General features: G+C 34.4%; 1 protein-coding gene across 4 annotated transcripts in view; it reads left to right on the forward strand.

Annotated features, from left to right (window-relative positions):
• rhbdl1 (rhomboid, veinlet-like 1 (Drosophila)) overlaps positions 1-12,596 on the forward strand; it is a 30,511-nt gene extending 17,915 nt beyond the window's left edge. For 3 of the 4 annotated variants that reach the window (XM_067378359.1, XM_067378360.1, XM_067378361.1), the window contains 6 exons: positions 1,358-1,582; positions 2,707-2,855; positions 6,959-7,071; positions 9,569-9,669; positions 10,674-10,734; positions 12,325-12,596. In XM_067378359.1, the coding sequence (XP_067234460.1) occupies positions 1,358-1,582; positions 2,707-2,855; positions 6,959-7,071; positions 9,569-9,669; positions 10,674-10,734; positions 12,325-12,596 (921 nt within the window). The remainder of the gene's footprint in view (positions 1-1,357; positions 1,583-2,706; positions 2,856-6,958; positions 7,072-9,568; positions 9,670-10,673; positions 10,735-12,324) is intronic. The other variant, XM_067378362.1, reaches the window with a different exon arrangement.
• Positions 12,597-13,430: the final 834 nt, after the last annotated feature.

Genomic DNA, 13,430 nt, shown 5'->3' on the forward strand with positions numbered 1-13,430 from the left:
GTTGGTCAAATAATGTTTTAGATATAAAATAGTAAATAAATTAATAATTAAGTATTAAAATGTGGCTATTGTGAGGTCTGTTTAAGAATGTATATGCAAAATCACACATAAACACACTAAAAATGTTAGCAATTTTTATATTTGAAAGATTTATATTAAAATACTACATTTAATTGATTAATTGTAAGTCATCATATCATATATATGGTGAAAAATTATATAATTTAAAAGACAGTAAATGTAATAATCAAATATTAGTCAAATAATATTTTAGATATAAAAATATTAAATAAATTGATAATTAAATATTAAAATGTGGCTATTATGAGGTCTGGATATACACAATCACATGCAAATACACCATAAAGAATTGTTATATTTGGAAAACTCATATTAAAACAGTCAATTTAATTGATTAACTGTAAGTCATCATATCATATATGGTGAAAATTATGTATTTTAAAAGAAATTACATGTAATAATATTGGTCAAATAATGTATTAGACATAAAAATAGCAAATAAATTGATTTTAAATATTACAATGTGGCTATTTTGAAGTCTGTTTAAAAGTGTATATACACATAACCACACAAATGCAATGTAAAGAATGTTAGTAATTTTTATATTTGGAAAAGTCATATTAAAATACTTAATTTAATTGATTAACCCAATTGCAAGTCATCATAACATATATGGTGAAAATGTATATATTTTAAAAGAGTACATGAAACAATCATAATATTTTAGATATAAAAATAATACATAAATTAATTAATAGTTATATATTAAAATAAAATTAATAAAAATAATAAATATTATATGAAATAACATTATTAAATGCATGTATTTTATTTTATTTATGTATTATACTTTATGTAGGACGCATTGCCAGAAGTCCTTGAGAGATTCATCAAGTTTTTTTAAATTTTAATTTAAAAATTGTTTTGTTGTTAGTTATGTGTATTAGAGTCTTTAGTTAATGTTTATAGCATTTTTTAGTGCCATGTGTGATTGTGTTTGTTGGTCTATGAATACATTTTGCCCACAGTTGCTGAAAAGGCCATTTTAATAAACTATAACTCATCCTATGGTCTACTGTTGATGCATTTGTGTTATTATGGAGGTTATAAATATATTTATATTTTTTATTGAGCAGATTAGTGTGGTTCAATTCAGTTTAGGTTTTTATATAAACATCATTTAATGATGTGTGATTATAAAGTGTGTAAGATACAGTACAGTCACCCTGAAGTGTGTTGTTACTGTATTTCTACAGCCTTAAACACACAGATGCACATATGTTAAGCAAACCATTCAGCATAAAACTTACACAGCTTCACTCTCTGTCTCTCTCAGCTGAACAGCAAGCGTTCCAGTAGTTTTCGCCGAGCCATTGCAAATGGGCGTCGCACGCTGCAGCGAGAGATCCTATTGGATGAGACGGGGCTGGGCGTGTACAAGCGCTTCGTGCGCTATGTTGCCTATGAGATTCTGCCATGCGAGACGGACCGCCGATGGTACTTCCATCAGAACAGACTTTGCCCACCTCCTGTGTTCATGGCCATCATAACCATTGTACAGGTACACCTCACTGAACTCTTGAGCTGCTATATGGCTCTTTGTACTTTAGGTTGCACTATAGGTTCATCAGCTCATCTCATGTGTATGATAGCAGCGCCAACATTCACTGACAACGCGTAGACAAACAAGAGCAGGTTACTTTTGATATGAAACAAAGTCTCAAATTTTGTAATTTTTGAAGAAATTTAAACAAGAAAAACTGTTTGTGGCTCTTTAATGTGTGGTGACAGATTGCTGTAGCGCATTTTAATTTTTAGCATCAAATAAACATGAACATCAAAAGGAATGTTGTTTGAACCACAGAAAAATGTCAGTACACCATTTTTCAAATTCAAGTCGTTAATCTACTAACTCCCTGCTGACTTGTCAGACAAAATGGATTTGGCGTTATGATTGGTTAGATCTCCTGTCAATCAAACTCCCAGCAAAGTGTCTCATATTTGAAACTCTAAATTATCAACATGACCAAAACTTTGGTGAAAACCTAAAAAAACTAATGTCCTTTTAGTATAAATTAAAAAATGTCCCCCTTCAGGTAGTGATTTTGCTGTGAAAGTAAACGTAATAAAAGCTTTAATATTTTTAGTTATATTTCAAGATGAACACTTACTGGCCTGAAGCAACTTAGGTGTACTTGATTGTTCATACATCTTGTTAAAATGTATGTATCTTTTGAGGAACGTTTATTTGATCTCTCAATCATCTTTGTGTTGCACTGAATTTTATGTTTTGCCGCCACAATAAAAACTACAGAGCTTTGATCATAAAACTAAGCATTTAAATATCATCTTACCAAGATAATATATTTGGGAGATATAGAGTGACAACTGATATTTACATGTATTTTATGTAAATAGTCTCTGTACTGTTATAAAGATCTGATTGATTTACATTACAAGCTATCAGAATTTCATCTTACATTTGGGCCATATAAATATCAGCATATATTTGCTTTTGTTTGTGTTTTCCCTCCTCGATTATGATCTCCATATTCTCCTTTGATACTATATGGGCCATGAAAGCCTAATATATCAAATATGATACTGAAAATATAACACATATACAAACTTTTTTTTAGTATTTTGTCATTATTTTACAGGGTCAGTACTGTTTGTGTGTTTCAGATCATAGTGTTTATGTGTTACGGCGTGATGCTCAATAAATGGGTGTTGCAAACCTACCAGCCGGATTTCATGAAGAGTCCGCTGGTGTATCATCCCGGACACCGTGCACAAATCTGGAGGTTCTTCAGCTACATGTTCATGCATGTTGGGTAAGTAGAGGGATGCCTGATGTTGTGATTGACAGCACCAGATGAACTAGCTTCTCTCACAGTATTGTTTAGTTCTCCATTTATAAATAAATGAGGCTCAGCTGTAGTGCACTCGATTAATTATGCAACTGGAAACTGTTCCTTGAATAAACTGTGTTTATCCATGTTTAGAATCTGTTTATTTGAGCTTTACAAGCTTTAACCCTCATGTTGTGTTCGGGTCAATTTGACCCGAACACCAATTTTCTTTTTCCCGAAAATACTAGTTAATGTTATCGCTTTGGACTGAAACTTAGTGACTTTGTTCCCAAAGGGTATAACTAAATCTCAATATTTTTTTGGACATTTTCTTAATTTTTTGTGGGGGTTTTGTTACCTTGTTACACTCGTGGTGTTCCCGGTCAAAAATGACCGGCCCATAAAAAATAGCTTATAAATCACTCATTATACCATATTTTCACCCAATCTTGGATTCAATCTTTTTGTCAACTTGTTCTCTTTCAATTAGGACTGGTTTTATATTTCTGTTTGCATCTGATTAATCGTGGGCCTCATTTATCTGAGAGTAGGCATCTAATTTTTTGAGTAAATTTTTTAAAATTTTTGAATAATTTTGGAAATATTAAATAAAATCTGAAGAAAATTGGTATTGTTGATCACACTAGTCTACTCTAATGTTTCACCAGGAATTTTGTTTTGAAACTTTTGTTTTGTAAAAAATATGGCACATAGTCACACTTGTGGTGTTCCCGGTCAAAAATGACCGGCCTATAAAAAATAGCTTATAAATCACTCATTATACCATATTTTCACCCAATCTTGGATTCAATCTTTTTATCAGCTTGTTCTCTTTCAATTAGGACTGGTTTTATATTTCTGTTTGCATCTGATTAATCATGGGCCTCATTTATCTGAGAGTAGGCATGGTCAAAAATGGTCACAATGGCCGACCATTGAAAGTGAATGGGAGAGACTGAAAATAACAGAACAATTTAGTTTTCAGGAGCATGTTCATTATTTTCATGTACATATATGAGCATATGTGCTTGCAAACATCGAGCCCTTGGACCTGTGCATGTATCGATACATTTATACACACGCTACCCAGACACACACACGTTAAAACATACAAACTTTTTTGAGTATTACACACATTCTTTTCCACAGAGAGAAATTTGATCCTACCCTAACCTGCATCTAATATACATTTATCCATCTGACATTACCACACACACACACACACACACACACACACACACACACACACACACACACACACAAACACAAACTGGCCGTGACTGCAGTGACCCGGCTTCAAAAGAAGAAGGATTTGCTTTATAATTAAAATTTCCTGATAATTCACTCACCCCATGTCTTTCTTTCTTCAGTTGAAAGGAAAATAAGGTTGAGGAAAACTTTGCAGGATTTTTCTCCATATTGTGGACTTCACTGGAGTACAACGGGTAACTTCTTCATGAGTTTGACAACACATGTGCTGCAAAAGTTCACAACGCAACAAAATACAAAAACACGCTGCAAAAAGTTCACAACGCAACCAAATACAGAAATGCGCTGCAAAAATTCACAACGCAACCAAATACAAAAACATGCTGCATAAGTTCACAACGCAACCAAACACAGAAACGCGCTGCAAAAGTTCACAACGCAACCAAATACAAAAACATGCTGCAAAAGTTCACAACGCAACCAAACACAGAAATGCGCTGCAAAAATTCACAACGCAACCAAATACAAAAACATGCTGCATAAGTTCACAACGCAACCAAATACAGAAACGCGCTGCAAAAGTTCACAACGCAACCAAATACAAAAACGCGCTGCAAAAGTTCACAACGCAACCAAATACAGAAACGCGCTGCAAAAGTTCACAACGCAACCAAATGCAGAAACGCGCTGCAAAAGTTCACAACGCAACCAAATACAAAAACGCGCTGCAAAAGTTCACAACGCAACCAAATACAAAAACGCGCTGCAAAAGTTCACAACGCAACCAAATACAGAAACGCGCTGAAAAAGTTCACAACGCAACCAAACACAGAAACGCGCTGCAAAAGTTCACAACGCAACCAAACACAGAAACGCGCTGCAAAAGTTCACAACGCAACCAAATACAAAAACGCGCTGCAAAAGTTCACAACGCAACCAAATACAAAAACGCGCTGCAAAAGTTCACAACGCAACCAAATACAGAAACGCGCTGAAAAAGTTCACAACGCAACCAAACACAGAAACGCGCTGCAAAAGTTCACAACGCAACCAAACACAGAAACGCGCTGAAAAAGTTCACAACGCAACCAAATACAAAAACGCGCTGCAAAAATTCACAACGCAACCAAATACAAAAACGCGCTGCAAAAGTTCACAACGCAACCAAATACAAAAACGAGCTGCAAAAGTTTACATGCACAGGTCCAAGGGCTCGATGTTTGCAAGCACGTATGCTCATATGTGTACATGAAAATAATGAACATGCTCCTGAAAACTAAATTGTTCTGTTATTTTCAATCTCTCCCATTCACTTTCAATGGTCGGCCATTGTGACCATTTTGACCATGCCTACTCTCAGATAAATGAGGCCCACGATTAATCAGATGCAAACAGGATATAAAACCAGTCCTAATTGAAAGAGAACAAGTTGACAAAAAGATTGAATCCAAGATTGGGTAAAAATATGTTATAATGAGTGATTTATAAGCTATTTTTTATAGGCCGGTCATTTTTGACCGGGAACACCACAAGTGTGACTATGTGCCATATTTTTTACAAAACAAAAGTTTCAAAACAAAATTCCTGGTGAAACATTAGAGTAGACTAGTGTGATCAACAGTAGCCATTTTTTTCATATTTTTTTTTTAATATTTCCAAATTTACTCATAAATTATTTGTTTTTTACTCAAAAAATGAGATGCCTACTCTCAGATAAATGAGGCCCATGATTAATCAGATGCAAACAGAAATATAAAACCAGTCCTAATTGAAAGAGAACAAGTTGACAAAAAGATTGAATCCAAGATTGGGTGAAAATATGGTATAATGAGTGATTTATAAGCTATTTTTTATAGGCTGGTCATTTTTGACCGGGAACACCACAAGTGTGACTATGTGCCATATTTTTTTACAAAACAAAAGTTTCAAAACAAAATTCCTGGTGAAACATTAGAGTAGACTAGTGTGATCAACAATACCAATTTTCTTCAGATTTTATTTAATATTTCCAAAATTATTCAAAAATTTAAAAAAAATTACTAAAAAAATGAAATGCCTACTCTCAAATAAATGAGGCCTATGATTATTCAGATCCAAATCAAAATATAAAACCAGTCCTAATTGAAAGAGAACTTGTTGACAAAAAGATTGAATCCAAGATTGGGTGAAAATATGGTATAATGAGTGATTTATATGCTTTTTTTTTATGGGCCGGTCATTTTTGACCGGGAACATCACATGTGTTATAGGGTTTTGAACACAACCTGAGGGTTAAAGTCAACAAGCATGTTCCTGGTCTTATTGCGCATGCATGTTTAAACTGTGCACTTTATTTTAAAGACAACTTAAAAAAATTCTCCTCTCCTCCAATCATCTGTCATATTGAGATACTTTTTACCATGCAATCAATTCCTAATGGATTAAATTAGGTCCCACCCACATTTTTCTCTAAGAATATCCTTTTTTACTAAGAAATACAAAAGTAAACTGTGAACCCTATTTTGCATCTAGCTAGCGTTAATGCAAGCGACATATTGTAGAGCGTTCAGTATGTTTATCTATCATAGAATTATCCTGAGCATGATAAGCAGAGAGGTTTCATCACAAATCTCTCTTTTAATGAATAAAAATGACACTTGTTGTAATAGATGTGAAGTGCTTCATCTGATTACTCAACAGGTTTACTTCTGTCAGGGATGCCACAGGAACTCCATGTCGCATTTGAGAAAGGTTAAGCTCTTTAAAGATGAGAGACAAAAGTTTGTCTTTGTTCTAAGGCTGATGAGAGTTTCAGTGTTCCTCAGTCTAAATTTAGCCGTACAGACCTGCAGCCACACCTGATGTTTCATGTTCTGGATGTGTGTGTGTGTGTGCAGGTTAGAGCAGTTGGGTTTCAACGCTCTTCTCCAGCTGATGATTGGAGTTCCTCTGGAGATGGTTCATGGGATCCTGAGGATCAGTCTGCTGTATATGGCAGGAGTCGTCGCTGGTGAGTTAGTGTGTGTGTGTGTGTCCGCATAAGTCTTGCTGCCCTTGCATTGTGACAAGTTCACCAAGAGAATGTGCTCATATTTATGATGGACATGTCACCAGTAGGCAATGACCTAATCAATAATCTCTGAATTATTCACACACACACACACGCACACACACACACACACACACACACACACACACACACACACACACACACACACACACACACACACACACACACACACACACACACACACACACACACACACACACACACACACACACACACACCCCATCTCTCTCTCTTGTCACATACACACTAAAGGAGCAAATATACTATGGAGGCTGTATGTAGTGTAATAGAATAGATTTACATTTTAATGCTAGTATATATATATATATATATATATATATATATATATATATATATATATATACACTTTGCTAAATAAAATTCTATTAAATTAAAATGTTATTATTAACCTGTTTATATATGTGTATAATATATACATATAATTTTTATGTGTATAAATGCATGTTATATTGGAGATATACAGGTAATATACAGTGCTGTTTAATTTGGTTCCTGGAGAGCCGTGTTCTGCTGAATTCAGAGCCCAATCAAACACAGTTTTTAACACAGTTTTTCAAACACTGTAATTAAGTAATCCTGAAGACCTTGATTAGCTGGTTCAGGTTTGTTTAATTAGAGTCAGAGCAAAACCTTGCAGGACGTTGAGCTCCAGTCCAGGAACAGATTTGAATAGCCGTGATATGGAATAACATAACTATAGCAAATGAGATGAACACTAAAATGCTGAAATTTAATATACACTTATATCTTATTTACTCAAAATTCACTACATATGCCAAATCATCACTACCTACAACACACATTATGTTGCAGCGTCTATGTTTTGACAAACTGTATGAGCAAGTGTCCATGTTGAGCACAGAATTAAAGGAAGGAAAAAATAGAGTAGAACAGATAAGAGAAAATGAGAAGAGTCTATATGTGGGAAAGAGATAAAAAGACAAGAAAAACATGAGAAATGGAGTGAGAGGGTGGAGGATGTGCGAGGAAAAAGAGTTTCAAGAAACTGAACATAAAAAAAGAGAAGAATGATGAAGACGGTGGTAGAGTTAGAGTGCTGAGCGCAGCACAGCTCAGTGTGTAGACGCACGGTATAGACACACACACACACACACACACACAAGATATGCCAATATTCAATTATCGCACCCGTTTTGCATGCATGTTCGCTTTCCAATGAAGTTTTAGTTTAGAGTGCAGAATTAGCTTTATTGGGTGTGTTTTATTCCTCTGTGGGTTTGAATGTTTGGTATTGAATTAGTCGTCTTCGAGGTGGGCTCTTTTCACTTGGGCTAGTAAGAAACCACCTAACAACCACCTAGAACAACCTAGCAACCACATCGCAATGTACTATATCCACCCTAGCAGCAAGTTTTGCATCGGCAATTCAACTAATTTTCCTCATAACATGTCAAAATGTAGTTTTTTATAGTGCATGTTCAGTCTGCAGCACAGAGCAGCTCAGTGTCCTGTAATTACATGGCAACTATTAATTACCTTTATTACATTCATTAAATGGGTCAACAACAGTGATGCCAGTAATACAGAAATACAGGTCAGTAGGGGTTTATTATATATATATATATATATATATATATATATATATATATATATATATATATATATATATATATATATATATATATATATTAATTTTGGTATTTGGTAAAAATTATAATTTTTAATATAATAAAAATTGTATATTTTTATATAAAAAAAAATGAACAAAATAAATCATGACTCCTGACCTGTATGTAAATTCCATAATTTAGAATGAATTTTTATTAAATGTATTAAATTAAATAAATTTATTCAATTATTACATTAAAAATACATTTTTTTAATTAAATTATTTTATTACATTTTACAATATGAAAAAATATTAAATGTAACTTTTTTTTTTACAAAAATACAATTCTCAATAAATTCAAATGTAGTTTATATATATATATATATATATATATATATATATATATTTAATTATTTAAATTAAAGACAAGTAATACAGTAAGACACTCTATTTACCATCAAATAATCCTTAAAAATAGGTGTGCGTCACTAGTGTACAGGAGGGACCCCCTTATGTCATTCTGAACCACTTATATTAAGATTAAATTTACCTATCAGGGGAAATTTTTCTTGATAGAAGTCGCATGAAAGCAACAAACATACAGCGAGTACAAAGACTTTATAATATCGCACTCAAAGGTATTTATACAGAATCACAATCGCCGGAAACAATGTATCAGACTTTAGAATTTCAAGTGTATCGATTTACATGATGTCATAGTTCTTCATGAATTCACTGCTGGTTGTCACATGCTTGGTGGGGGGATTTGCAGGGCAAAATATGACGAATAATCCCAGTGTTTGTCATTAGTGAAGCCTAAACTTGCTGCTTTGCGTGTTTCCTCAGGTTCGCTGACGGTGTCCATCACGGATATGCGAGCTCCAGTGGTGGGCGGGTCCGGCGGGGTCTATGCACTTTGCTCAGCACATCTCGCCAATGTTGTCATGGTAACCTAAACTAACTGCTGCCATGGCGACTTCTGTCAGAATGAATGAAAAGGAGAAATTGGGCAGAGGAATAGAGACACGGAGAGGGATAAATCTCAACGGATGCTTTATATCGCAGCTTCCCTAAAGATCAAAGAGTCTCTAATCACTCGCACATAGACAGATACAAACAGGCCTCAGAGAGTCCTAAAGTCTCTTTAGCGTCTGCTGTGTGCTGATGGATGCGTCTAAACTCTTCCTCTTATGGGAATATAAGTGCCTTTGCTTTTGTGTGAGTGAAATTTAAGGAATGTTCTGGATTCAGTACAGGTTGAGCTCTGTGATTCAATCATTTCAGTTTGTTCCTCAAGCAAAAAACAGAAGATTTAGAAGCTTTACAGCTCAAATAACACAGTTTTAACAAATTCAGCATGAAATCAAAATGGACTTATACATGTTTCTGGTCTTATTGAAAAGGGTTCATCAGTGCATGTGTAGCCAAATAGCTGTTGCTATTGAAAATATCATATTATGAAAGGAAAATGGGTTGCAAATGGCAATCAGTGTTATTTATTTTAGTATTATTTTAATACTATTATAGTATTTTGAATTTAGCTTTTTTTATATTTTCAGTTTTCATTGTAATTTTAGTTTAGGAGACAGTAGGTTATGTGCTTTTGCCATTTTTATTATCATTCTTTTTTAAATATTTCTATTTAGCTTTATTTTATTTAAGTTTTAGTAAATGTAGTACTTTATTTCAGTTAGTTCCCAAGGCAACATTTCTAATTTTTGCTTTTAATTTTTAAAAAAAAATTTTTTATTTCATTTACCAAATTGTTTTAGTTAACAATAATATTTTTTTTAGTTTAGTGTTTTAGTTAACCATAACAACACTGATGGCAATTCACAATAGCTTCACATTTTTGCTTTTAAAAAAGACGTTCGGCATACAGTACATCATGCATCATGACGACTTTAAAGTCTTTGTAATACTTTTTAACACATATGTGTTTGTGTTTCAGAACTGGGCCGGTATGAAGTGTCCATACAAGTTGCTGCGGATGATTCTTGCACTTGTTTGCAGTACGTAATTTTAATTCACAAAATTTGTACTAAATAAGCAACATCTGAGAAGAACAGATTGAACTTTTTTTGTTCCTTTTATGACTTGCCTTTCAGTTTTATAGCTTTTTTTTAAAGGGAAGACTGGCATATTGCATGCTGTTTGAGTATACACTAAATTCTGCATACTATTTAAAAACATTATGCTATGGCCGAATTCACAATAGCATACTAGCAAGTTACTGTGTCCTGTTGTTTATTATTTCCTATATTCAAAATGGAAGACTAGAATATTGCATACTATGCAGTATACACTATATACACTATATGCACTAAACACTGCAACCGGTTTGTAAAAAATTGGCTACACTAAATTCTGCATACTATTTAAAATAGGCTATGACTGATTTCACAATAGCATAAAAGGATTTGTGTACTATTGTTTTTTTATTTGCTGTATTCATAATGGAACACTAGTGTATTGTATTGCATACTATTTAGTATGCACAAAATACTGCGTACCTTTTGTAAAAATTGGCTATGGCTGAATTCACAATAGAATACTAGCAAATTAGGATGTACAAATTAGGATTATTTTTTCTATAATGACCTATAATCGCAATGGAAAACTAGCATAGTACGTACTATGCAGTATACACTAAATACTGCATACTGTATTTTTAAAAATAGGCTATGGTTGAATTCACAATAGCATATTAGCAAATTAGGATGTACAAATTAGGATTATTTTTTCTGTAATTACCTATATTCGCAATGGAAAACTAGCATATTACATACTATGCAGTATACACTAAATACTGCATACTGTTTTTTTTAATAGTCTATGCCTGAATTCACAATAGCATAATAGCAAGTTACTGTGTACTATTGCTTTTTTTTAATTTACTATATTCATAATGGAAGACTAGTGTATTGCATACTATTTATTATGCACTAAACACTGCAATCCATGGCTATGGCTGAATTCACAATAGCATACTAGCAAATTAGGATGCACTATTGTTTTTTTCTGTAATTACCTATATTCACAATGAAAAACTAGCATATTACATACTATGCAGTATACACTAAATACTGCATACTGTATTTTTAAAAATAGGCTATGGCTGAATTCATAATAGCATAATAGCAAGTTACTGTATACTGTTGTTTTTTATTTTCAATATTCGCAATGGAAGACTAGAATATTGCATACTATGCAGTATACACTAAATACTGCATACTATTTAAAAAAAATAGTAATATATGAATGCATTGCAATGGTAATCATTTCAAATAGTAGTATACTACATAATCACATGATCTAATTGCATATATTTTTAGTAACTGAGCAGCGAATCAGCATATTAGAATGATTTCTGATGGATCATGTGACAATGAAGACTGGAGACATTTTTCAAATAGAAAACAGTTATTTTAAATTGTAATAATATTTAATAATATTACTGTTTGTTGTGCATTTTTGATTAATTAAATGCCGCCTTAGTGAGCATAAGAGAACAATCTTTATTATTCCAAGTGTTTGACTGGTAGTGTAAGTAGTATGGTAGTATGCTATTCCAAACATCTGCCAATCTCTGTCTTTCACAGTGAGTTCTGAGGTGGGCCGTGCCGTATGGTTGCGTTTTTCGCCGCCCCTCCCCTCTTCCGGACCGCAGCCCAGTTTCATGGCTCATCTGTCGGGCGCAGTGGTGGGCATCAGCATGGGGCTGCTGATCTTGCGGAGCTATGAGGAATCTCTGCATAAACAGTGCTCCTGGTGGGTCCTCATCTTCTCCTTCATCACCTTCCTCCTCTTCGCCATCTTCTGGAACATTTTCGCTTACGAGCTGCTCGGGGTACAGATCCCACCCCCTCCCTGATGACGCGCCCCCTGGTGGGTGCAGAAAGCCACGCCCCCTGTCTGATACAGGCCCGACCTCAATCTACTCCGCTCGACCAGCAGTGGAGAAAAGGATGTAAAAATACGGAAGGAAGGATTTCTGCGGCGTGAAATGAGAAACGCATACTCACATTCCATACAGAAGCAGTGAACATAAACAGCGTGGTATTTTTAATGAACACTCTGAGGCAGCTCAAGGGTCCGGCGAGCTTATTTGAACAGAAACATGCACACAAACACCCACACACATACACTCACGTACATCAGATTTGTTTTTCTCTCTTTGTGTGAATTTCAGCCCAAGGCTCATTCATGATGCCTTTCTGTATTGTTTTGATTTGACAGCCTCATCCAAGTCTGTTATGCATTACAGATACCATCCGTAGTAGATGAAACGCCGTCACTTGAACCAGGAATCTCGCTGACTAAAAACAAAGCCTTACGCTTGAAGACACGGCAAAGTCCTCACTGAGGTAGGGGGTTGATGTTTGTTGTTGGATAATTATGGATTGTATATCTCTTGCTTTACTTTGTTCCTCAGCTGTACACACACACTTGTAGACACTACATCCAAGAGGACAGAAACATTAGCTCTGTCCCAAATCATAGTGGGCTGGCGACTTAGGCAGCATGTTATACGTGTGCATTATGTTGCCTTCTAAGATAACCTCTTTTTGCCAAATATGAACGTAGCATTCTGTGTCAGAGAAAGTAGCCACAGTATGTATTGCAACAAGCTCCAAAAAGTACATAGTACCATTCAAAAGCTTGGGGTCAGTAAGAGTTTTAAAGGGGGCTTATAACCCCTTTCACA

The sequence above is a fragment of the Chanodichthys erythropterus genome, chromosome 23 (assembly GCF_024489055.1).
Source record: "Chanodichthys erythropterus isolate Z2021 chromosome 23, ASM2448905v1, whole genome shotgun sequence".
In the NCBI taxonomy this organism is placed as follows: Eukaryota; Metazoa; Chordata; class Actinopteri; order Cypriniformes; family Xenocyprididae; genus Chanodichthys; species Chanodichthys erythropterus.